The sequence below is a fragment of the Sinocyclocheilus grahami genome, unplaced genomic scaffold (assembly GCF_001515645.1).
Source record: "Sinocyclocheilus grahami isolate Dianchi unplaced genomic scaffold, SAMN03320097.WGS_v1.1 scaffold148.1, whole genome shotgun sequence".
NCBI lineage: Eukaryota > Metazoa > Chordata > Actinopteri > Cypriniformes > Cyprinidae > Sinocyclocheilus > Sinocyclocheilus grahami.
Window position 1 is genome coordinate 1,618,180 of NW_015505327.1, and position 27,431 is coordinate 1,645,610.

At 39.1% G+C, this 27,431-nt stretch overlaps 2 protein-coding genes and 1 pseudogene across 2 annotated transcripts in view; 1 reads left to right on the top strand and 2 right to left on the bottom strand.

The window, feature by feature from the left end:
• LOC107591954 (rhamnose-binding lectin-like) overlaps window positions 1-2,962 on the bottom strand; it is a 12,611-nt gene extending 9,649 nt beyond the window's left edge. Inside the window, exons 1-2 of the mRNA XM_016281247.1 lie at window positions 2,922-2,962; window positions 2,699-2,734 (exon numbers count right to left, since the gene is read on the bottom strand). Coding sequence (XP_016136733.1) covers window positions 2,699-2,734; window positions 2,922-2,952 — 67 coding nt within the window. The 5' untranslated portion in view covers window positions 2,953-2,962. The remainder of the gene's footprint in view (window positions 1-2,698; window positions 2,735-2,921) is intronic.
• Window positions 2,963-18,248: 15,286 nt separating this feature from the next.
• Window positions 18,249-22,533, top strand: LOC107591933 (protein MAK16 homolog). Its single transcript, XM_016281224.1, has 10 exons — window positions 18,249-18,489; window positions 18,743-18,792; window positions 18,902-19,011; window positions 19,097-19,161; window positions 19,242-19,393; window positions 20,690-20,744; window positions 20,984-21,058; window positions 21,144-21,242; window positions 21,875-21,940; window positions 22,035-22,533. The coding sequence occupies exons 1-10, from the start codon at window positions 18,475-18,477 to the stop codon at window positions 22,242-22,244; spliced, it is 897 nt and encodes a 298-aa protein (XP_016136710.1). The 5' UTR covers window positions 18,249-18,474; the 3' UTR covers window positions 22,245-22,533.
• Window positions 22,534-23,337: 804 nt separating this feature from the next.
• LOC107591955 (TELO2-interacting protein 2-like) lies at window positions 23,338-26,727 on the bottom strand (annotated as a pseudogene).
• Between the last annotated feature and the right edge of the window lie 704 nt (window positions 26,728-27,431).

Below are 27,431 nucleotides of genomic sequence, written 5' to 3' on the forward strand. Positions count from 1 at the left end.
GTCTACTCTCCCAGGATCAGGAAACAGTCCTCCATAAAATGTGCTGCACATATCTGAATATTTGGGTTGAACTGTTCTGGAACAGTGTTGTAAATACAACTTAACCACTGATTTCTAGTCGTGTCCTCTTTTGGAAGACCAAACAAAGTAGTTTCGCTTTCACAACGAAACACACAGCATCACACACGGTGGCCTAGAGTGAGCAGAGGTGGGTGGGCTTGAGAACAGCGCGGCCAGCGGATTCGATGAAGGAGTGGCCAGCGGGCTTGCGGCAACCACATGTGACGACCCCGGGCTGGACTCCACTTCGTCCACAGCGAAAGTCGATCCGGCGATCCACAGCGCGAAGTTGATGTATTTCCTCAGCGACCAGCACGGATCAGCTCTAGGCATGACGAAGCAGATATCGCCCTCTTTTGGAAGGCCAAACAAAGTAGTTTTGCTTTCACAATGAAACACAGCGTCTTCATGACATGGCGGCGGCGGCAACAATACTACAGTGAGAATAAAAGTTACGCCTTCTTTCTTTGCGTGAATATTTGGGCAGCGTTATGCAAATCTTCCCACATTGTGACGTAGACATGTGGGGGCGTGTTAGAACGAGCCGTTTTAGGTAGGCGTGGCTGACTCTTAACTTTTATAAAGAATATCTCTTTGGATTTGAGACTTTAGTCTTTGCAACTTTACAGATCTTCTTTATGCACCAAGAGCTTGTAACACTCCAAAGAGAAAGGAAAAATTTAAATCGCATCCTATGACCCCTTTAAAGGATAGTTCACCCAAAAATGAAAATTCTGTCATTAATTACTCACCCTCGTGTTGTTCCAAACCCGTAAGACCTTCGTTCACCTTCAGAACATGACGGAAATTACGTCAACATGCCGGATCTGGGTCAGCGCCGCCACACGCTCGCGTCATGATACTGTCGTGAACGCGTGTCCACAAGTGACGCAGTAGAGACGAAAATGTGGAATAAAGTCGTTATTTTTGTTTTCTTTGCACAAAAAAGTAGCTTTGTAACTTTACAGTTGAACCACTGATGTCACACGGACTACTTTGTCAATCATCTTACTTTTCTGGACCTTGATCGTGGTAGTTACCTTGCTGTCTATGGGAGGGTCAGAGAGCTCTCAGATTTCATCAAAAATATCTTAAATTATGTTCCGAAGATGAACGAAGGTCTTACGGGTTTGGAACAACACGGGGGTGAGTAATTAATGACATAATTTTAATTTTGGGGGTGAACTATCCCTTTAATAATCTGCATTTTGGAGTGTAATACTGGTCAGTTGGTCACCTTTAATTCTGTAAATGAATAAATAATCCTGTCCTCCTCTTACCTACAGGGGGCAGCGGCGGTAGATGGGCATCTGAAGCGCGGCGACCAGCTGCTGTCGGTCAATGGAGAGAGTCTGGAGGGCGTCACACACGAGCAGGCCGTGGCCGTACTGAAGAAGCAGCGGGGAAGCGTCACGCTGTCCGTCCTCTCCTAACAAACACACGAAGGACTACATCCACTGAAATACACACACATTCCATTCACACATCTTAAGAGACTCTTTGCATCAGCAGCGGCCGTTATTCGGCCACCTTACTTCCTGATTTGCACTCGATCGTTTAAACTCTGCCCTGTTACTGTTTGTGCACCTGGTGTCGAAGTCAATGAGAAATACTCATAACATTGTCTTAGTTTTAATCACGGACATGTAGCCTCTCCACTGGTGACAGTGAACGGGTGAATTATGGGGCAATATTAGAGAAGGTTGTTTTGATGAAATGAGTGCTGGTAACTCAAGACCAGGAGGAAAAATGTAAGTAGCAGATGCACAACACACGCTAACACACACAATTTGTTTGTAATTATCCTTTCAGTCCACATACAATAACTTCTAATGTGGTCGCCCTGATCTTCACAGCGCGAAGTTGATGTATTTCCTCAGCGACCAGCACGGATCAGCTCTAGGCATGACGAAGCAGATATCGCCCTCTTTTGGAAGGCCAAACAAAGTAGTTTTGCTTTCACAATGAAACACAGCGTCTTCATGACATGGCGGCGGCGGCAACAATACTACAGTGAGAATAAAAGTTACGCCTTCTTTCTTTGCGTGAATATTTGGGCAGCGTTATGCAAATCTTCCCACATTGTGACGTAGACATGTGGGGGCGTGTTAGAACGAGCCGTTTTAGGTAGGCGTGGCTGACTCTTAAATTTTATAAAGAATATCTCTTTGGATTTGAGACTTTAGTCTTTGCAACTTTACAGATCTTCTTTATGCACCAAGAGCTTGTAACACTCCAAATAGAAAAAATTGAAATCGCATCATATGACCCCTTTGAAGTAAATGGGTCAATTACATATAAGACTCTCCAATATTGAGAAAAAAATATAGTTCAAAACTTATGTGCAAAGTTCTTAGAAATGTAATTTTATGTTGGTTTTATGTATTTCATATTACAAATATCATGAATTATTCATTCATAAATATTATGTTTTTGGGGAGTCGTGCCACATGACATTTTATAACCTGAACTAACCTAATAATGTTAATAATATTAATTTAACAAACATATAGTGACATATTCACACCACAACCCACTCACACAAAAAACAGCTGTGACATTTAAATCTGGACTTCTCAGTCAAGTAATCTTTGTTTAACTGTTGATTGTTGATGTGGTTCAAGGATAAATGAAATACCTGCAGATATCAGCAATCTGGAGTTCAGAAGCACCACTGTAAGAAAACAACAGAAGATAAATGATTAAAATCCCTGTGCAATGCTAATCTTAAAGCCATTCACACTATTCTCAACCCTAAATTTAACCTAGAACAGAGCTGTTCAAATGTCTAAAAGTGCAACTAAACATTAGTGTTCACCGTGCATCTGATTTTTCAATTTAATTAGATGAAAGAAACTTACAGGTAAGCAGGAGGACACTGAGAGAGAACATGGTTCTGCTGTTGCTGTAAAAAGTGTACATGTAGCTTTTGACTAGCTGATCCATATTTATATGGTCTGTTTTCTGGTAATTCAATCAGATAAGCATCGGCCTGCAAATGTTTCCTTAAACATATTTTGAAAGTTAAGACATCTGTGTAAACAATGTGATGTTGAGCAAACACTTCCTATTTTTATAGGAACTGTCTGGAAAATTTCTTAGGAGTTAGTGCAAATATTTTCACATTAAAATTTGGAAGAAAAAAAATCTAAGAATTTATAGTATAGTCTAGTTTAGAGTATTTCAAATAGGGCAAATTATGTAGAAAATATTAACAATATTTACAGAAAATTGCTTTATTTTTCTTTATTAATATTACAGTAAACTAATTATACATATACTATACATGTATTATGGTATTTTAAAATAATGTATGTATGTAAAGTTAATGTACACTACACTAAAAGGTAACACTTTATTTCGATCTGTCTGTCTGCTTATCTTCTAACACTTTCTTTGTCAACTTATTCTACTAACCCTAAACCTACCCTAACAGTCTACTCTGAGAGTTAGTAGACATCTAGTTGCAAATTAATGAGAATTAGTTATAAAAAAAAAATTACAAGACATGTGGCCAAGTATGATGACCCATACTTGGAATTAGTGCTCTGCATTTAACCCATCCAAAGTGTGTGTGTACATGTACACACACACACACACACCAGTGGGCAGCCACTTATGCTGCAGCACCCAGGGAGCAGTTGGGGGTTTAGTGCCTTGCTCAAGGGCACCTCAGTCATGACATTGAAGGTGGGAGAGAGCACTGTACATTCACTCCCCCCACCTACAATCCCTGCCGGTACAAGACTCGAACCTGCAACCTTTTGGGTTAGGAGTCCAACTCTCTAACCATTAGGCCACGACTTCCCCTGCTACCACTGCTACCAGTTTTTCACATATTTACAGTGTAGGTGTTTTGTATGTTTAGTATTATCTGTAGGCCTTACAGTCACATGCTAGATCTGACGAATATTGAAGTTGATTAATATTTATACAGCCTTAACTTATTGTGAAACAGGCTTTATAAAACACCCTTTGTTCCATTTCAGTCAGTCACTTTGACATTGTGTCGAAGTTCAGACACTAGGGGTCGCACTTGGGGGCCTAGACACCTCTGACATCACTGAGAAAAGGCCAATGAAATTGGCGAGCTTTTTGTGAGGATATGGCCAGAAGGCTCGAGCTCTACGCCACATCCTCGAGGTCGCGTCACCAAGCGGGAGCTGGGTATCCAAGAGCCGAGATTTCACTTCATTGGATTGATAGACGGCGGTTTGACATGGCTGTACCGTGACTGGACTGGAGATGGAAGAAGGAGATGGAAGAGGACAAGATAAGGAGAAAGGTGGGAAGGGAAAACAGGTCGGCAGTAAAAATTTAAATCAGAAGAAGAAAAGGAAGGCTAGTATACTAGGTACAAGTTGTAACTCGGATTTAAGTGAAGAGGAGAGGGATATGTGTACATTAGAAGAACGAGATGATGAAGAGTGGGAACGCCTCTGCATGACCACGTTCTGAAGTACGTGTGGAATCCAATAGAGAAGTGAGACGTCATGAGCGTGGTGATGTGAGTAACCAGGAAGCATAAAATCGCATCCGGCAAAGCATATGTTAGCTTCTGCTCTTCAGCGAGCACGTTGTGGTGTGTGTGTGTGTGTGTGTGTGTGAATGTTTGCAAAGCATCAGTCAGTCGAAAACACTCTATTAGATAAGCTATAATATATCACAGTGTGGCTCGTCCTTATCTCGGTCCTCACCTGCTAGATCCGCGGCTCCCTCTCAGGATTCGGAAGCACGTGCTGCAGTTTCTTCTCCCCAGAGTGAGAGAGACAGACGCTTCATCTATCTTCCTCTGAGGAGGTTGATGGGATGAGCGTCGACATGGAGGAGACTATGGACTCACCACCACAGTCCCTCGCGTATGAGGAGCTTGTGGAGGTTGTGACTTGTGCTGTAGCCAAGTTAAACATCTACTGGCCCGCCGAGGAGCAGGAAGTTCATCCCATGAGTAAATTAGACGAATGTTTCTTGTGTGCTAGATCGCAGTCTTCATGCTAGGGCCTTCCATTTTTAAACGATACTCATCCCGTCTCTTCAGACCCACACGTTCTAAAACACCTCTTGGAGTGAAAGCTGGGTCGGGGCAGACTATAGTTTCTTACAGCCCCGAGCAGGGAAAGAGGCCATAGAACATCTTCCTCCTCTCTCAAGAGAGAGTCTGGGTTCTACAGCCTTTACTTCATCGTTCCGAAGAAGGATGGGGGGGTTGCATCCGATCATAGATCTGCATCTGCTAAACGGCGCAATCAAGCGCCTTCGGTTTGCTCACTATCAAACAGATCGTGTCTCAAATCAGGTCCGAGGACTGGTTTGCCACGATAGATCTCAAGGACACATACTTCCACTTATCCATCCTCAACTCAACTCAACTCAAACTTTATTTATAAAGCACTTTCAACACCACGACTGGAACCAAAGTGCTGTACAGAGAAAGATAAGGGGGGAAAAAAAAATCCTCCCTCAACACAGGACGTTCCTGAGGTTTGCTCTGAGGGCGAAATATACCAGTATCGGGTTTTTCCCCTGGCCTGTCACTCTCACCCCACACTTTCACCAAGTGTGTGGATACTGCTCTGGCTCTGCTGCGACTCCACTACATCTGCCGCATACTCAACTACATCGACAATTGGTTGATACTAATTCAATAGGAGCAGCTGGCGGCTCGGCATCGAGATGTCATCCTCGCCCATATGAAAGAGCTGGGGTTAAGGCTAAACGCCAAGAAAAGTGTGCTTTCTCCACTACAGAGAACCACTTATCAGGCACATCTGTCTCCTGCTCATATCAAATCTATTTTCACAGCCATTAGGAGAGTGAGAGAACGCCAGTCACTCACTGTCAAACAGTTTCCGAGACTGTTAGGTCTGATGGCAGCTGCGTCCAACGTGATACCTTTTGGCCTGCTGTACATGAGACCTTTGCTGTGGTAGCTCAGGACCAAGGGGCTTTCCCCGAGGGGAAATCCGCTTTGCATGATCAAGGTCACGCGGCAATGCTTACGTGCCTTAGACATGTGGAGGAAACCTTGGTTCCTGTCTCAAGGCCCGGCATTGGGGGCTCCTTGAGATACTGGCTGTGTTTCGTGCACTGAAATACTTCCTTCCAGACCTGAGGGGTCATCATATGCTTGTCCGCACAGACAACACATCGGTAGTCTCCTACATCAACCGGCAGGGGGGTTTACTCTTGTGCCCCTATACAGGCTGACCCACCAGATCCTCCTGTGGGCTCAGGGAAAACTCCTCTCACTCAGAGCAGTTTACATCCCTGGCACCTGAATCTGGGAGCAGACATCCTGTCGAGACAGGGGCTGAGGCCCGGGGTATGGAGGCTCCACCCCAAGGTGGTGGAGCTCCTTTGGAGGGAGTTCAGCCAGGCGGAAGTGGATCTTTTTGCATCGCAGGAAACAACACACTGTCTGCTCTGGTTCTCCCTCATGCAGCTCCGCTTGGGCTGGACGCCATGGTGCAGACGTGGCCGAGGCTTCGTATGTATGCTTTTCCCCCTTTCGCTTTGCTCCTGGGTATTCTGGAGAGAGTATGCCGGGACGGGGTCAGACTTCTGCTAGTAGCCCCATTCTGGCCAGCTCGAGTATGGTTCTCGGACCTTGTGTCCCTTCTCGATGGCTCTCCCCTGGAGATTTCGATCAGTAGGGACCTTCTCTCTCAGACAGAGCTGCCCCGTGGCATAAGGCAGATCAACTGGTTGTTTGCTTTGATCCGCCTAAGAAAGGATGTCCGGCGACCAATCAGACTCTAAGTAGGTGAGTGGGTGAGACCATTTTACAGGCCTACAGGTCCTCTGGCCTCCCGTCACCTATGGGGGTCAGAGCGCACTCGACCCGGAGTATGGCGCCTCCAAGGCCTTCTCATTGGGCGTGGCCCTGCAGGACATTTGTGTTGTGGCATGCTGGTCCTCTCCGCACACATTTGTCCACTTCGACAGCCTGGACCTGGCATCTATTCCAGGGTCCCAAGTTCTCTCATCTTGATGTGTTCGGCAGATACACACCAGAGAGGGATTTGTTAGTATTGCGCAGTGGGTATTCTCGTTCCCAAAGCGTTTTGACGCAGCTCGAGATCCTGAAGGGGAATGTCCCTAGGTTACGTATGTAACCATGGTTCCCCGAGGGAATGAGATGCTGCATCTCCTTGCCATACTCCCTGCATCCCTGAAGGTGCTCACTTCATCAGAAGCTAACATGCGCTTTGCCGGATGCGCTTTTATGCTTCCTGGTTGCTCACATCACCCCGCTTGTGACGTCTCGCTTCTCTATTGGACTGATTCGACACGTGCTTCAGAACGTGGTCACGCAGAGGCGTTCCCAAAGCGTTTCGACGCAGCGTCTCGTTCCCTCGGGGAACCATGGTTACATAAGTAACCTAGGGTCTGTTTCTACTTATATTTTGTTTTCACAAGACATTTCTGTCAGTGAGAAAATGGAGCAGTCTGTGGTTTAAAATGTTGTGAAAATGTCTTTATTCAATTCATAAACATTCTACAAATAAGTTTTCAGTGAGGTAAAGGTTACATCTGGGGAAAACAAAGGTGCTTTAGCAAATCTAACTGACAGATCAGACAGACAAATATTGACTTTATTGACTTTTTGAGCTATAACATACTTTATCAGGTCTAGCATGTGACTGTATGGCATAGGGGAGGCGGGGTAATCTGAGTCTACGGGGAAGTTGAGCCACCCTTTGCTTCTAGGCAACCTTAAACAAAATTGGTGATGTGACCACAAATATATGAAGATTTATCCATTTTTCTCACCCTTTGATGGAGAGAGGACCATGGAATAATTAACTACATTTAAGGTCAAAAACATTTTTGATTTTGTTCTTTGTTTTGAACTGGATTTTGTTCTGAACATTTTATATAGGCCTTGTTTATGAAAAATGGCCATTGAAGTTTTTATGAAATTGAATTTCTCTGCCACATTTATAAGTGAGATGTTGAGTACTATTCGCCCAGTTCTGTAAGGTCAATATTTATTTATTTTTAATTATTCAATTTGAACTTTATTTTGTTCTGAAATTTTTAAAGATTTAGAAAAATGCCATCAAAGTTGTGAATTGTATCTTTAAATAAAACTTACAAGAAGTCATCCATCAATTATATTATAAAAACGTCTTTGTCCTTATTAGGATTGCGGGGAGCTGGATCCTAACCCAGTGTCTTGAGTCAGAGGTGGGGAAACACCCTGCATGGATGATCAACCATCACAAGGCACACACATTGATTTTAAGAAGTCATTTTTAGTGAATTTCTCTTCCTTCGATATAGCATGAGGTGGAAAATGTTCAGTTTTACTTCAGCATAATCAGTGGCACAGTTTAACTCTACACTGTAAAATCCAATAGTTTACCTTACTTAGATATAATTAGTTATCTTTACTTAGTTGTTATACTTTTATTAAGTTACAGCTAATTTCAAGGCAAATAAAACAATTTACTTACTGCTTTGAGTGATGCTTATATTCAAGTAGCCACAAAGGAACCAATGACATTAATACGCCAGTGAGAGGCAGTATGTTGCTAATGTGCAACAAAACAACAGAAAAAGACGAAGAAGAAGAAAAGGCGGGGCAATTCTTAATAGACTTTTCACTAATTTTCTCCACTTCATCAGTTCTCTTTCTCTAGTTGCATTAACTTGTTTCCCAAAGTCATTTTGAATGCTGAATTGTCAATACAACTGAAAAATTTGAGAGAACATCCCATAAGCTGACTTCGTAAATTGATGCTGATTTTCCTAAAAAACCGTTTTTGTTTGAACTCACCATTATAGTGATGAGTGCTCCCTTTGTTTTGGCACTTGGAACTTAATTTGCATTATTATAATTATCTTTCTATTGATGCATTAATGCAGCATGAAATTGTAGTTATGTGGTTTCAAAGAATGCAAAGTTATAAATAGGTAACTTTTTGAAGGTGATTTAACTTCTAATTAAATAATTAGCTTCTTTATGTTTCGTGTTGATTAAAAATCTTTTACATTTTCATAAACACTTTGTGAAGTTTTATTTTGGGTTGATATAATTTTTGTATTAAAATTTTTATATTTATAATTTTTATTTTTATATTTATAAAATGCTAACAATTAAATTTTATTTTATTAATCAAAACAATAACCATTTTATTTGCTCTTTTTGTTGTGCTACTACTGACACAAGACAGCAAATAAAATTGACAAAAAAAATAACATTTGAACAAAGCAATTGCATAATTTATTCATGCCGCAATGCACTCTGGGAGTTAGTAATTCTGAGTAGCTATACTAAGTCAAGAGTAAACCTAAAGTAAGTTATCAAGTACACCCTACAGTTTTTTTTAGTTACTAGAACTCTTGTGTAAGTGAACTATACTTACTAAGCATTTGTCAGTACAACATACTATTCCTATTTCACTTAATTTTTTTAAGGCAATCGGTTTCCTATAATTATTTTAGTACTGTGAATACTAATAAGAAGCTAACATTAATTGGTTTAAGTCAACAGTACTTAAGTATACTTTAACAAGTTTTCTGTACAAACTGTTTTAAGTTATGCCAACTTAAAACTAACACACTACTTTACTCTACTTTACTCACTTTTTCTAAGTAAAATCAACTTATTACATTTTACAGTGTATGTGGCTCAACTTACCCTCTCCCTAGGCTCAATTTACCCCTCACTGAGGGCAAGTTGAGCAAAGAGACTACTTTTTTTTTGGAAAGCCATATTTGGAAAGCAGTTTATTTTAGATCCAAAGTGATTATTCACAAGGATGTACAACATCCTGAAATTTATGTACATATTTAAGTTGGACCCATTACTGTCATGTGCTCACGTTAAACACAACGTAAGTAATAACTGGCTCAACACCCTGCTCTCCCCTACTGATCATATTGACTAAACATGCTAAAAACATGATCATTCATATGATTTTACTTCCAAAAACTTCATTTTAATGAAAAAAATATACTACTGTATTTTTCCATTCGATCTAATATAAATTTACATAATTTTTATATTAAATGTGCCATAGAATGCAAAAATCACTTTTATAAGGGTGTTTTAAAGTGTACCCAACCTGTGGAAGCAGGCTGTCATAAAAGTAATAGTACCAGGGAATTAAATGATCTCAGGCCAGTAGCCCTCACTTCTCTTGCAATGAAATCTTTTGAAAAGCTTGTGAAGCAAGAAATTGTAAGGCAAACCGAGCAAGCTCTCGACCCTTTGCAGTTTGCTTGAGGATGCTATAATTACTCTAAATCTTTTGTATAAGCATTTGGAAGAGAGTAATACTTATGCTAGATTGTTTTTTATTGGCTTTTCCTCAGCTTTCAACACTATCCAACCTTACATTTTAGCTATGAGATTGATAGAGCATTTTAAGGTGAGCAACAATTTGGTGGGTTGGATATTGTATTTTTTAACAAATAGAACACAGATGGTGAAAGTAAATGGCATTTTATCAGATGTATTATGTTTGTCTATGGGCTCACCTCAAGGCTGTGTTCTCTCACCCCTACTTTATATTCTGTACACCAATATGTGCCAAAGTAAGTGTTCGATGGCACTATATTGAAATTTGCTGATGATACTGTTATTGTGAGTTAAATCTAACTAAAACAAAGGACATGATCATAGATTTTAGAACTCGTGCTTCACGTTATGACACTATGATCATAAAAGACCAAGCAGGGGACTGTGTGGAAATTTACAAATATCTTGGGACAGTCATAGATTCTAAACTGACCTTTGGAAAGAATTGTGAGACTCTATGTAAAAAAAGACATCAGCGTCTGTTTCGTCTCAGAAAGCTGTCCAGATTTCACATTGATAAATCCATGATGACACATTTTTATCGAGCTATTATTGAATCAGATGTCATTTTCTCTGGTGTCATGGTTTGGAAGTTTGTCTTTGATGAACAAAAATTATTTGAAGCAAATTGTCAAGACGCTAGTAAGATTATAGGTGAATCACAACTTAATCTATCAGGTCTCTTCTCCAACCAGTTGCAGCGTAAGGTGAGTGCTATTATTAGAGATTGTTACAAGCCTTTGCATGCTGAGTTTCAGCTCCTCCATTCTGGCAGTCGGTTTGTGGCCCCTAGGTGGAGAACTAACTATATAGGAATTATTTTGTACCTGCAGCTATAGAAATAATGAATAATAATAGCAGCAGATGATATTCTTTGCTAGCATGGCACATTATGCCTTTAGGGGTGGGTGTGTGTGAAGGTACATTGTCATGACTTTTATATTATATTCTTTTTACAATGTTTATAGTATGTTGATGTTTCTATGGATTGTTTTAAGTATGGATTGCAGAATTACCTGGCTGCATAACAAAGTTACCTTCAGGTAGTAATAAAGAAACCTTGAACCTTGAACCAGGGAGGAGGGATCAGCTGATCCCTTAAAAATATTTTGAAAGTGAAGACATCTGTGAAAAGAAAACATGTGATGCTGAGCAAACACTTCCTATTGTTATATGAACTTCCTGGAAAATTTCTTAGGAGTTAGTGCAAATATTTACACATAAAATTATAATTTGAAAAAAAAAAAAAAAAAAAAAATATATATATATATATATATATATATATATACAAATCTTTGCAGCATTTTTGATTCTAGAATCTCAAAATATAATTTTTTTTGCTATTTGAAAACAGGTTGTATAGTCAAATTTAAAATGTAAAAAAAATCAAAGAATTTATAGTATAGTCTAGTTTAGAATATTTCAAAGAGGCTAATTATGTAGAAAATAACAATATTTACAGAAAATGATTAAATTAATTAATTAAAATAATTAATTAATAAACTAATTATTGGTTAAACAGTACATATACAGTTATGGTATTTTAAAATAATGTATGTATGTAAAGTTAATGTACACTACAATAAATTTATGCTTTAATGTACTTGGTGATCACTTATTAGGTATTAATCTATAATAATGTATAGAGCATTAATTTATTACCATTATTAGTATAACCAGGATTCCCTATGAGAACTGCCATATTTGTCTATATTTTATTTAGCATCTTCTTCTTTTTTTGTAATCAGATATCTATATTGGAATATTTTCTATTAATTTTATGTTGTTTATGGTCATATATACAGAATTTATTTATTGTCGTGTGTTTCACTCTGATGGTGGTTTTGTAACTCTGTGGACACATGGATGGCTGATAGAACATAATCATCATGTTACCTTCTATTGTACCACCTGTGTAATATCAGTAAATTTACAGTAACAAACAGATTTTAAAAAGCTCAGATTGGTATCTAACATTTAGTACAGTTAGGGACTATAAATAAAATACTGCATACAGCCACCAAAACACCTTCCATAATGCCGGGAATATCATCACCACCGTCACTGTACATTCTGGCAACCACTGCTTCCAGTTTTTCACATATTTACAGTGTAGGTTTTTTGTATGTTTAGTATTATCTGTATGCCTTACAGTCACATACAAGATCTGACAGATATTGAAGTTGATCAATATTTATACAGCCTTATCTTATTGTGAAACAGGCTTTATAAAACACCCTTTGTTCCATTTCAGTCAGTCACTTTGACATTGTGTCGAAGTTCAGACACTAGGGGTCACACTTGGGGGCCTAGACACCTCTGACATCACTGAGAAAAGGCCAATGAAATTGGCAAGCTTTTTGTGAGTATATGGCCATAGGTGCGTTGCGCTCAAGGCTCGCGTTCTTTGTTTAAAAGACCTTGAGTCACCCCAACTGCTTCCCGTTCCAGTCCTTCTACTTCCGGGTATGAGGCCGCAGCAATGTGCGTCAGGTAAGTCCCCGTGGACTTCTTGTTCTTCCCACACTTCGTGTCCTCCGGTCAAGCTTCTGGATGAGCTTGAGAGCTTGTCTCAGAATGAGTTCAATCTCTCATTCGGAGCTCGCAATGAGGGTGAGTTGTCGATCGCAGCATCGGAGGGCAGGCTGGTACCATCCGAAGCTGAGTTTCAGTATGAGGCAGATGCTGAGATAGCAGCTGTGCTTGCCAGGGCAGCCAAGAGCATCAAGCTTGAGAAGACTCCTCTGGTTCTCCTTCAGGAATTGGTTTGTGGATGCTAAGCGCAACACTAAGCCACGGCCAGCCCCAGTTCCTTAATTCCCGTAGGTTCACAAAGAGCTGAGGAAATCGTGGAAGGCCCCCTTCTCAGCCAGGCCACGATACACCAGCTCCTCTGCCCTCACCAGGGGTCCAGCGAGGGGGTACACGGAGGTCTCTCAGGTGAAGAGAGAGCGATTGCAGTGCACCTGTGCCCGCAAAATGCCGCTACTTGGCAGGGCCGCCCGAGAGTTCCATCCAGGGCCTGTAAGTTTTCTTCGTCCCTTGTGGCGAAAGCTTACACAGGTGACTCTCCCAGCTGTTGGAGAGTGAGGTCATAGGTCTTGGGCATTGGAAGGTTATGAAGAGGAGAGGTGCATTTGGTTGTGACATGCTGGCTTGTCAACATCTGCACCCACATGGATTCGTAACTCAGTTCAGCAGCTGTAGCGTTTAGTATAGGGACACCTAGTGTCGGAACTTCGACACAACGTCGATGTGACCGACTGAAAATGAACATCTCGGTTACGTATGGTAACCCTCGTTCCCTGATGGAGGGAACAGAGACGTTGTGTCCCTCATGCCACAACTCTGAACTGCTTCTGAGCAGGTTGAGACACTTCTCGACTCCTCAGAACAAAACGAGTGAGCAAATGCCACGCTGGCCTGTTTATACCCAGATATCCAGGGCGTGGCCAGCTATGCAAATTTTGCTTGCCAATTTCATTGGCCTATTCTCAACTGTGTCAGAGGGGTCTGGGCTCCCAAGTGCAACTCATAGGCCTGGTTTCACAAACAGGGTTTAGGCTAAACCATGCAGGATTAGGCCACAGTTCAATTAGGACATTTAAGTAATTTTTCATAAACGTGCCTTAGAAAAAACATCACTGGTGTGCATCTTGAGACAAAACAAAGGCACTGATATATTTTAAGATCAGTCAGTGCAAGTTTCTTTCAGTTGAAACAGCTCAGACTTACATTTTAGTCTGGGACTAGGCTTAAGCCTTGTCTGTGAAACCGGGGGATAGTGTCACAAATTCAACACAACAGGGAATGAGGGTTACCATTCATAACAAAGACTTTACCCTCAAAAGCTTAATTAAACTTATCAGAAAGTAAATAGGCCAATTATATATGGGTTTTTTTTAAATCTAGGAAATAATAATAAAAGATTGTGTGAAACTACTTCATAATTCTTTTTATTCAAAACTTTAATTCTTTTAATGCTGCTTTTTCCTCCATTATGAAATCAGAATAGTTGTTTCACACCAACATTTTTCCAAGAAGATATCAAAATGAATTTTAATTCAGAAATTAAAAATGGGAAATGTAGAAATGCTACAAAAGTGGTACAAGTTTTCTGTAAGACTGCAAGATTGCTTAAAGGTGACCTATTATGCCCCTTTTTACAAGATGTAAAATAAGTCTCTGATGTCCCCAGAGTGTGTATGTGAAGTTTTATCTCAAAATACCCCACAAATACTTTTTTTTATAGCTTGTTGAAATTGCCACTTTTAGGGTATGAGCCAAAACGTGCCGTTTTTGTGTTTGTCCCTTTAAATGCAAATGGGCTGGTGCTCACACCTCCCTTTTCAGAAGAGGGTGGAGCTTTAAGAGCTCATGCTGTGTTACGGCTTAACTGGTGGTGACCGTGTTACCGATTTCACATTGCTTCCAAATGCCATTTTTAACTCCCACATTCCTATTTACGATCATTCTGGTAGCACGTGAAGGCAGCATCAGTGAAAACAATCAGAGACAATGGTAGCTTTCGCAACATTAGCCTTGAGCCAAGAAGCTCTTTTGGAAAACAAAATATGATGCGTGATGCTTACTTTGTCTGGACATTTGCACACAAAGCATTGGTATCGATCCCTCTTTCAGAAGCAACCTTTGCACAACTCCAGCGCTGAACTGACCCTTGTTTGTGAGGAGTCTAGTGTAAAATGATTAGCCCAAACATATAGGACTTTTCAGTTTTTTTCCCGGGACATTTCCTTCGAAAATGAAATTTAACCACCGTGTCCTCAGCGGTCTATGGAGACTCCTATGTTTGTTGGTGCATCCCAAAACACAACACTTGTAATGCCTCTTTGGTGCTGACATTGTATCTCCAGCAGCTACAGCAAGAAAACAGTAATGGCGGACTGCTGCTACTCACTCAGGGCAGGGACTATACTAATAGGCAAACAAATGGGTGGGACTTTCCTGAGTATGATGTCATAATAGGGAGAAATCTGGAACCACTGGTTTGGAGAGACTGTTTATGATTTATTGGAATTAAAAAAAAAAAACGAGTGGGTGGATTTGTACTATTATAGGCTGGTTGTTTTCACACACTGCGGACACACAACTGTGTTAAAGATATAAGGACATATTAAAAATATAATTAAAAATCGGACTTAACTGGCTTGCACAGTATTTCAAAGGTCTCTTATTTAAATTTAGAAAAAAGAAAAGAGTTTTCAACTGCTCTCTGCTCCAGGATGAGATGATGATTATCTTTGGGTTTGCATCTCAATTCTCAATTATCTTTGGTAAAATCAAACTGATCAAATCTTGCATAAAAATTATTTAGAGCATTGGCACGTTCACTATTTGACCTGAAATCATCCTGTCACGAATCCAGTCTATGAACTTCCGTTCACTCACCACCAGAGGTCACCCGCTCACTACATGGCCTCTCACACTACACAGCCTGTTACACTATGCCCTGGACTACATTTCCCATCATCCATTTCACTGATTGCACACAGCTGTAACCAATCACACACGCACCTGTAAGCCATTACACACACTATATATCACCTACCCAGATCCTGCTGTAGTCGCTGAGTATTGCTCTGCATTTATCACTCTCCTAGTGTTAGCTGCTTTACCAAGCCATTCTGTGTTTCCTGAGTTAAAGTTTAGTCCTGTTCATAGTCTGTTTACCCGTGTTTTGATCTTAGCCTGTTTTCTCCTCTTGTCTGATCTCTACCTGCCCTGAAGTTTATAGCCTGCCTTGGATCTCTCTTTCGTCTTGTCGTTTGGACTCTGTTTGCCCCTGCCTGGACTATTACCGTGTACCTGGATTATCTCTCTCTGTCTAGCCCTCTGGATGTCGTTTGCTGATTGGAGACCCTCGTCTGCTCTTGGATTATTCTTGTGTCTTGCCCGTACCATACCAGTTTGCCATTGTTTGACCCTGCCTGTGTTCTGACCGTGTTTATAAATAAAAGCTTGCACATGGATCATCACGCCTCACGTCTCGTCGGCCCCATTACACATCCACGGCAATGCGCTTTTCTATGCGTACATTGCTTGATACCTGCTATAGTTTTCGTCCCAGTCAAAACTGAACCAAGATTCTTCTCAGCCAGTTTACTCTCTACTTCTGTTCTATACCTTTGTTTAGCTTTTAAAAGTTCCACTTTAACCTCCTTTTTTGCTGCTACTTTTTCTAAGGTTCCTCCTTGACTGTAAGACAACTTTTTCTTCTATAGAGTAGACTTAAATGCTTTAGACATCCATGGTTTATTATTGGGATAAACCTTAATATTTTTTGTGGTAATAATTATGCTCTCACAGAAGGTAACATAAGAGCAGACTACATCAGTAAGTTTGTCAATGTCCTTGCAAGAGTCTTTGAACATCTGCCAATCGGTGCAGTCAAAACAGCCCTGAAGCAATGGATTCTTCAGACCAGGTTTTAACCTCTTTGGTCTGATTTTTTTCTCTCTTAAGAACAGATTTATGTGTAGGAAGAAGCAATACACATTTATGGTTGGCAGAACTAAAGGCAGGCAAGGGTACTGATTTATATGCTCCCTTGATTGTCCCATAACAAAGATCTACCGTCTTTTTCTACCTGGTTGGACAAGTGACATATTGATAAAAATTTGTCAAAGTCTTTGTAGCGTGTAGACCAATCAGACACACATTTCGTTATATTCAACAAATAATCCCTAATACCCCTCATCCAACCAACAAGCCAATTATGAGGGTCTATGGACTCTTCCCCTAAAATGCAACTAACACCTCAAAAAGGCAGAACAGGCCTCTGGTTCCATGGCAACCAAAGACAAATCATTTGATAACACTGGTGTTATTGCTCAAAGGAATGCAGGCAGCGCAATCCTCACTCAATTCCAGCATAGGAAAAACCTATCATGCCCATAAAAATGGACTCTTCTCTAATTAACTCACTGGAGGACACAAAGTGTGGGAAGAGCAAGAAGTCCACGGGGACTCACCCGGCGGAAGCATTTTCACTTCCCCGTGCTCTTCCCAGAAAAAATATTTCTGTACTGTATCAAGTGCACACATTTAACATTAACTGTAAATAGTAATAGAGGAATAAAGTGGAAGTGGTAGTAAAAGATCAAAACTGTCAGCAGCAATTGTGTGTTCGTGTGAGAGAAAAACACACTTGTTCTCTGGCATCTTCTAGCGACTTTCAGCAGTTTCCAGTACAAAATGGCGACAACGCCTCCGCAGCGCCACCTATAGACTGTTGCCCTTATCACTACAGAGTTTCGCCTCTTGGGCTTCTATACTCTTTGCTTAAAGTAGGATAGGCTATCAGCACATTCATTTCTTACCACTGAAGTGTAGGCTACAGTTTGTGCAGCAGGACCTTCTTTTGATCCGTAAACAAAAACCTCTCGCTTAACATCATGTTCTCTTCAGTTAGGCATTTTAAATCCCTCCGAAATCATATTTGCTCTCATAAATATATTAATTTGAAGTAGCCTGATCATTCAATAAAGACATCGATAAACTAGGAGTCAGTCAGCCAGTAAAACGAAAAATGACCGTTAATTTTTAAATTCTGCGGCGCGTGCAGATCAGAGGCGCGCAGTAAACGAAGATGAAACAAACTCACGAATTTATGATTTATGTTATCACTCTACGCTGAACCCTGGCTTAGTATTATAATTTAAATCGCGTTTGGATTGATCTAATTCCTGTATTTTAATAAATGCTGCATTAAACGAATTTCAGAGCTCCGAGACGTTTTCATTGGAAAGATAGTTTATATATATATATATATATATATATATATATATATATATATATATATATATATATAGCTGAACATGTCTTTGCACAAGTTTCACTCACTCGCCGTTTTTCAGCTCATTACAAATCCGAGTTCACAGATTCGCGAGATTGCAACTCTCGCGAGACACAGTAGGAGAGCTCACGGTGTTAACATGGCTGCCGCCTGAGACTTCCATGTGGTATTTATTTGATCACAAAAAACTTAATTGGGTTATCATAAATACTCGGTAGTTAATTCTATTGTATCAGTTTAGCGCTGGAATTTAAGTGTTTAGTGACGGCCGTCCACAGAAGCTGCCAGAATGCAACACGACGATGTAAGTAAAGCGTTTTAAGAAAAGCTCACGAAATCAACGCTATCTATATTTACTGACAAACAAACAACAGAGATCAATTAAATGTGATTTATAACCAAGTTTTAAAACAATATTTCATAGGCTGTAATGTTTCAGTTTTGGCAGTAAACACTGGCCGCTGTGAACGTTTAGATGATTTTACATGGTTCAACTTTGAATTTGATGTTTTGCATATTTTCAACATCTTTGACACTGAATCGTCTGTCTTTTAAAGGTTATATGGGACCTTATCGGCAATAAGAGTTTTTGTTCCTACAAAGTCAAGTAAGTATACATAACTTTATAAACCACACTGTTCAGAGTAGTATTTTTTTCTTAAGTGTATGTGGACGAACACGACATCTAACAGTTTGCTTTCTTGTCGTCGTTACAGAACGAAAACTCAGCAGTTCTGTCGAAATGAATACAACATCACAGGCCTGTGCAATCGCAGTTCATGTCCTCTCGCCAACAGCCAGTATGCCACTGTAAGAGAAGAGAAAGGTGATGGTTTACAAAAGCAGTTATTGCAAACATGTCCTCGCCACTCAAACGTTTCTTGATCATCACAAGTGTTGTGTTTCCTTAGGCCTGTGTTATCTCTACATGAAAGTTATTGAGAGAGCAGCATTCCCTGCTCGCATGTGGGAGAAGGTAAGGGAACCAAACACGTTGATCATTTGATGTGATTCGCATTGAAATGTTTAATAACTCTCGCTTGAACTCTTTTTCAGGTGAAACTTGATAGAAACTATGCAAAGGCTTTGGAGCAGATCGACGAGAACCTCATCTACTGGCCGAGGTTCATCCGACACAAGTGCAAGCAGCGCTTGACCAAGATCACACAGTATCTCATTCGAATCCGCAAACTCACACTCAAACGACAGTGAGTCTCTTTCTTATTTGCTTCTGTTGCTGTGATTCTGATTATTTTCTGCATTCTGTGCACTAGTGCAGTGCTGTTGTAGTTGTTTTTCTTCTCGCATCAGATCATTTTAACTTAAAGGGGTCATATAATGTTGCTAAAAAGAACATTATTTTGTGTAATGCAATGTGTTTATGCGGTTTAAGGTTAAAAAACACATTATTTTCCACATACTGTACATTATTGTTTCTCCTCTATGCCCCGCCTTTCTGAAACACGTCGATTTTTACAAAGCTCATCGTTTTAAAAAGCAAGGTGTGCTCTGATTGGCCAGCTATCCAGTACGTTGTGATTGGCCGAATTCCTCAAGTGTGTGACGGAAATGTTACGCCCCTCACCATACTGTGATGCCTGCAGCAACCACATGTGACGACTCCGGGCTGGACTCCGCTTCGTCCACGGTGAAAGCCGATCCGGCGATCCACAGCACAAAGTTGTAGTATTTCCTCAGCGACCAGCACAGATCAGCTCTAGGCATGAAGGCCAAACAAAGTAATTTCGCTTTCACAATGAAACACACAGCGTCTTCACGAAGTGGCGGTGGCAACACTACAGCGAGAATAAAAGTTAGGCCTTCTTTCTTTGCGTGAACATTTGGGCGGCGTTTTGCAAATCTTACATAGTGATGTAGACATGTGGGGGCGTGTTAGAACGAGCCGTTTTAGGTAGGTGTGGCTGACTCTTAACTTTTATAAAGAATATCTATTTGAGACTTTAGTCTTTGCAACTTTACAGATCTTCTTTATGCACCGAGAGCTTGTAACACTCCAAAGAGAAAGGAAAAATTGAAATCGCATCATATGACCCCTTTAAAATAATATTTCATTTACATTTCTTTATTTTGTAAGTAGCCTTGTAATAAGAGCTCACCAAGGCTGCATTTATTTGACAAGTACAATTATATTGTAAAATATTACATTTAATATGACCGTTTCCTATTTTAAAATGTAATTTATTCCTGTGATGGTAAAGCTCATTTTTCTGCATCATTCCTCCAGTCTTCAGTGTCACGTGATCCTTCAAAAATCATTCTAATATGCTGATTTGCTGCTCAAGAAACGTTTCTTATTATTATCGATGTTGAAAACAGTTGTGCTGCATAATATTTTTGTGGAAACTGACACACTTTTATTGTTAAGATTGTTTAATGAATAGAAAGTTCAAAAGAACAGAATTTATTTGATTTATTTTAATAATACCCAGCTTTCTGTATGTAATCTCTAACATGGTGCCTCTTTTTTTGTTTTTCATTTCTAGGAGAAAGTTGGTTCCACTCAGTAGAAAAGTAGAGAGACGAGAAAAGAGGAGAGAGGTGGGTGATGTACTGATCATACATGCATTCCTGAACATAACACTGCCTTTGTATTTTTATTTTGTTTGAGCGTTTATGTAGACCTACAACATTTTTTTTTTTTTTTTTTTTTTTTTTTTACCTACCCCTTTTTTTGTGTTTTGTCTTTAGTTTTTTTCTTTAAATAACTTCTCACTTTGGATCAAATGTAAAGTTGAATTTGTGTGGTATTTACTCATTTTTTTTCTTCTCACCAACAGGAAAAAGCTCTTATTGCTGCTCAGCTGGAAAATGCCATAGAAAAAGAACTGCTTGACCGTCTAAAACAAGGAACAGTAAGTGCATCTTTGGCACATGTCTTTCCTGCTTTTGTGTCAGATAAGTGATTACATTTAAAGTTTGAATTTTTCCTTTATATAGTATGGAGACATATACAACTTCCCCATCCACGCCTTTGATAAAGCTATGGAAAAACAGGAAGAGGAGACTGAATCAGAGGAAGAGGAAGACGAAGAAGAGGTATTAACTTTATTTTCCTGTCAGCTTACTGTTTCCTGAAATATGTCTATTACAGGAAAAAATGTATATAAAAAAAATAAATAAAAATTGGGGGTCAGTATTCAGTATGAGTTTTTTTATGTGTTTTTGAAAGAAGTCTCATGCTCATCAAGGCTGCATTTATTTTATAAAAAAAATATGAATACAATGTAAATAAAATAACTTTTCTATTTGTATATATTTTAAGATGTAATTTATTTCTGTGACGCCAAAGCTGAATATTCAGCAGCTATTACTCTTCAGTGTCAAACAATCCTTCTGTGCTGCTTAATATTTTTGTAGAATCCCTGAAACATTTTTTTTTTTTTCAATATTCTTTTAATATAATTTTCGGAAGAACAGCATTTATTTAAAAAAATATATATATTTTGTAACGTGTCTTTATTGTCACTTTACGTAATGCTTCCTTGCTGAATAAAAAAGTACTAAAGGATCCCAAACTTTTGAACAGTATTTTTTGTTAATTGTATAGATTTTGTGGTAAACTTCTGCAGGGTTTGATTGACCGGAAGAACTTGTGCACACTCTTAAATGGGGTTGATATTAATAATTATTATTATTTAAATATTTATGTAGTCTTGTTTGTCTTTCAGGAATCTGGGACTAGAGAATTTGTTGCTGAGGATGAGTTTGAAGAGAGTGATCTCAGTGATTTTGAGGTAATATTTTACATGCTTAAAATCTAAATTACATTAAAAAAAGCTTAATATCTCAAAAGAGTGATATTATTTAAACCCTGACCATGTTTTACAGAATATGAACAACCTGAAGGGCAGCAGTGATGATGATGAAGAGGAATCCAGTGAGGAAGAGGAGTCTGAAGAAGAGTTAGAGGAAGAAAAGACCAAGGCCAAATCAAAAGGAAAGGCTCCACTCAAAGGCCCAATCAGGAAAAAACGGGCCTATGTGGAGATAGAATATGAACAAGAGACAGAACCAGCTCAGAAAAGTAAGGCCACATAGAGACTGAACTGCTGATCACACCAGAGTAACTCTGCTGTGTGTGGAACTTTTCCAAATCATGGATGCTTATCTTTGATATAACACCTCTATTCAATTACAGTGTACAATGGTGTGTGTGTGTGTCTGTACACACCTGTCCAAATCTCTAATGTGGGATTGTTTGTACATTGATCTGTCTCATCTGTACTTATGCTGTTGCAAGCATAAATGTTTTTTAAAAATGTTCCATTGTGTACTTTTGGGTCAACTTTGACCCATGTTCATATAATAAACTTTATTTGAAATGGCATGCATGCATATTAAGTAGTGCTTGTTAGTTTGACTGTCTGGTGTTCTAAAGGAAAAAATATATATATATTTTATATGTTTAGTATTGGTGTATTTGAATGCATGTTACTTGGATCATCTTTTACATCTCACGCACCCACCAGTATACACAGCAGACCCCTAGAAAACATTGCTATTGTTTATGGAGTTCAACTGCCCTCAGTGCTAATGCTGTTAGTCACACAAATGCACATCCTTTCAAAGCACTCCAAAGAAAATGTATGGGAAAAATCCTAACCAAATGTATAAGCAAGGGTATTTTTTGTCCAAAGTGATATAGTTTCATATGGCAAGCGCCTCAAATGTATCAGATGTATACATCAGAAATGTTCTTTTAACTGTATTAATGTTAAATAATATCCAGTGTGAGTAAATCATTTAATTATTGTGGGTAAAAAGCACACTAGCACATCACCAAACATGTTCTGCTACAAGCGTCATCTGATATTCTTAAAACTTTCTAATGTTTGATAGTACGGGTATGTGTTGCTGTAATGAAATCGAATTGTGAACAGACATTTTCTGATGGAGTGAATACATGGGCTGAGACCTTTGCTTAACTGCTTCAACTCGCTGAGCACAGCTGGAGATGCTGACAGAGAATTGAAGAGACCAAACTTTTGCCAGGAAAAAAAAAGGAAAACCTTCAACACGGTTATATGCTGTTAGCAATCTAACTTGATGCCTGCATTAATGAACTCTTAAAAGTAGGATGCAAGACCCCAGAAATGTCCCAGTTTTACAGCAAGTTCAAATCGGCTTTTGTGAAAATAAAACAAAAAAATGCAGTTTGCCTGGATAGCCCACATACAGAGTGTACTACGTTCACAGTGAACTGATCACTGAATCAGATTCTACTGAGCCAACTTCACCTCCAAAAGTGGCAAATACTCTTGACAGCTTATTGACACAGTAGTGCTGCAGTGACTTTCTGGATACACTTCAACACAGGTTCAGAAACACAACCGCTGTCTAGCTCTCTCAGAAGACTCTGTAGAAAAAGGTGAAATGAGACAAAAGGAACAAATAGTAGGTGGCTTCGAACTGCATGCAATATGAGAGTAACAAGATGCTTTTGCCATTTCATAAAAGCTTTCTAAGCATGACGAAATTCAAATTAGTCACTCGTAATGAGCATTACTGGCTAATAAATCTTGCAAACTTTCAACTGAATGATAAAAGAAATATAAGATACTAGTTTTTACCCCTTTGGCTGAAATTCTTATATAACCACAAAAAATCAATAGAAAATATAATAATGGTCATTCTCACCTGTAGTTTTCCCTTTGAGCAGTGGTCGAGCAGCAGTAAACAGTGGGACGCTTGGGTCATGAGCTGCTCTTTCAGCTGAGTGGGTAACGACTCTGATGAGACGTCAACCAGAAACCTCAGAAGACTCTGAGCTAGTGAACCCATCCTCCTCTCCATACTAGAAATATACATAAAAACACAATGTGTTAATGTGAGATACATCTGATATAAGCAAGAGAGTGGAATCATGTAAAAACTGATGTAAAAAGTCATTTGCATGTAGTTGCACTGAAGTACTGATGTTGTATAGTGCTATGGATAGTCACCGTGGCCATGCAATCTGTAGAGTTTTTGCAGAGCATCCAGGATACTCAGTCTGGCTTTCTCCTCTGGAGCATCTGAGACCTCCAAGTATCCCACAATCACCCTCTCCAGCCTCTTCAGGTGACGAACGATTACTATACCCATCCTATGAGATAACGACATGACAAATTGGAACATCAAAGCAGCTAAGGATGAGTAATTAGTCATTAAAAAGCTTGACGCTTGATAGCCAGTGAGGTTTGTTCTTGTGCGTCAAATGTCAGTTGTGCTTCCATTTGCCATATTTGATGAGCTCTATGAATGTGCATTGATCAATATTTATATGTGAATAAATTAAATCTGTTCACCATGAAAAGTGACTGTGTCTCTTCAGAAGACTTGGATTAAAATACTCAATTCATATGGATTACTTTTACAATGTCTTTATAAACACTTTGAAGCTTGCAATATTGGTTATGTGGACTTATCAATGGACAAAAATGATGAGAGAATATTCAAAATACTGTGTATCGAAGATGAACAAAAGTTTTATGGGTTTGGATCGACATGAGACTGAGTAAATGATTATAATCTTTCATTTCTGGTATGACATCAGCTGAACATGAAAGCTATCATGATGTGTAATATGTTTGATAAATATTAGCTAGTGTCACAGAATTGACATGCTTCATCTTCAGAGTAATCATGAAGGTGAAATCACTAATACTGAGAAGGCTACATAAGTTATTTAGGCCTCACCTCTCAATAAATAAGACAAGATTTTTGGCATATACACAACGAAGGTCAAGCTTGTGCTCCATTTCCATGTATGTTAAGACGTGCCGTAGCACATCGTCAAAGCGATTTGGTTTTCGTGGTAAACCTGAGTGGACTGGAGATTTCTCAAGGACTGACAGCAAGTCTAGAAGGCAGGGCAGCACAACCTGAAAATGACAGACAATAAGGTGAGATACATAATGAACACTAAACATTGAAGAGAGCATGATAGAGCACCTGAGCTCGGTTGAACTGCCTCAGATCAGCAGCTGACTAAGAAAGGAGAAGATCAAATGAACTCACATTTCAAATACACAAAACACTGGCTTATAATGTCCTCCAGGATTTGATGTCTTGCTTATGAATGTCAGGAGTACCATAAAAGTGACTCAAGACACAATGATCTTTGAGGGTCAAATGGACAGTTAAAGTCCACAATGTTCAAGATTTAAATACAAGTATATATATATCACACATTGCTCTCAGCTGCCATCAACTCATTTCATAGCACTTCAATGCATTCTGGGATTGCCCTTTGCATTTATATTAGCAGTGCATTTATGATGTATTATTGTGCTGATCTCTAGGCAGATTTACATTCTGTGACAGTTTTTTTTTTTTTTTTTTGCATACAAGTTGTAGTAGTAGTTTTTTTGTAGACAGCTGTGGTGGACAAAATATTTATAAAAGTGACTTACCACATTGAGAACAACGTGATGCAGGCAGTGCACACCCAGTACTTTGTTTTCTGTGTGATAATCATCAGATATCAGCAGAGATGGAGGAAACACCTTCTCCAAATACTCAGTTAACCAGGGGCGCCCAACCTGCACCAGCACCCAGGAGAACACATGCTTCACTGCCTGGTTATGCTTCCAGCTCTCCCTGAACAAAGGACAAGCTTAATTTTTTGAAATTGAGATTTATACATATAAATAAGCTTTCCATTGATGTATAGTTTGTTAGGATAGGACAATATTTGGCCGAGATACAACTATTTGACAATCTGGAATCTGAGGGTGCAAACTGAGAAAATCGCTTTAAAAGTTGTCCAAATGAAGTTCTTAGCAATGCATATTACTAATCAAAAATTAAGTTTTCATATATTTACGGTAGGAAATTTACAAAATATCTTCATGGAACATGATCTTTAATTAATGTCCTAATGATTTTTGGCATAAAAGAAAAATCTATCATTTTGACCCATACAATGTATGTTTGGCTATTGCTACAAATATACCTGTGCTACTTATGACTGGTTTTGTGGTCCAGGGTCACATATTTAATATCATCTTAAAAAGTGGCTTATGATGAATCAGTTGTGTAAAAAATTATATGTAGAAATTTTAAATAATGTGTTTGGGGTATTTGTGTTTTATGCTGTGTTGTATGTGTCCGAGTACCTGTTTTTGTGTGTACCTGCCTAGGGACTGCGAATGTAAATTAGCTGGCTTGTTTACATTTTGTATTTCATACTAATGTTCATTAACATGCATTGTCCCTATCAAATAAATAAACAAATCAAATATTATTATGTGCTCCTGGGTCATTTCTGTGTTGCAATTTAAGGAAGAAATAGCAGACTTTCAGAAAAGCACTCTCTTAATTATAATTTGATTATTTACACAAGACAATTAACAATTGTCTTTCAGAATTACAAACACAGTATTCACACTCTTTTAGACCAATGGATTTCCATTATTGTTATACAATGTTTCCAGTCATTTGTGATTACTGGATGAGGATTTTTTAAAATCCTTTTAACTCAGACCATTTTGCTAATGACAAATATTTTTGACTGATTTGTTGAGAAGGACCAACTCATTGGTTACTCAACGACCAAAGACTGTGCAAAAAAAAGAAAAGAAATGAGTCTTCTGCTTGCCATTTTTATTCTACACAAGATCATTCTCTAGCTGACGGAATATTTGTGAGATAACTAAAATATTTTACGTCCATCGCGGTGCTTTAAAACAACCGTGGACCGCAGAGAAATACAAAGATCGCAAGACAACAGTATTAACAGCGACTCCAGAGACCGCCGATTTCTATAGCACGGCCTTGACAGCTCTAGCCTGTGTTTAAGGAATCATTTCAATGATTCCGTTTTACTCTGTGTACTAAAAAACAGCGTATATGGGAATGATTTACCTATAAATACTGTACATACTTCTTATTTAAACAGGGCGCTGTGCAACCATAAAATATTTCCACAGAAACTTGACTTCTTATTATTATTATTTTTAGTTTACCGGCGGTTGGCATCCAGCTTATAGGCGCATAACCGCCCCCTTCTGCTCCGGAATGTGGATCAGCTAAAAGGTGAGAAGGTTGAAATAAAACTTTATCTGTTCCCTCTTTTCCCTGCCAACTCTTATACACCCACTCACATAGTCCCCACACATAAACCCGCACATCATACTCTAATTTCCCTTCAAATCCTGTTTAAAACTCCTGCTTCTCTAAAGATGTCACCAATATTCTACTCTGTGTCCTGTTTACTGTGCTCAGTAACCCTTTTAAAGTGAT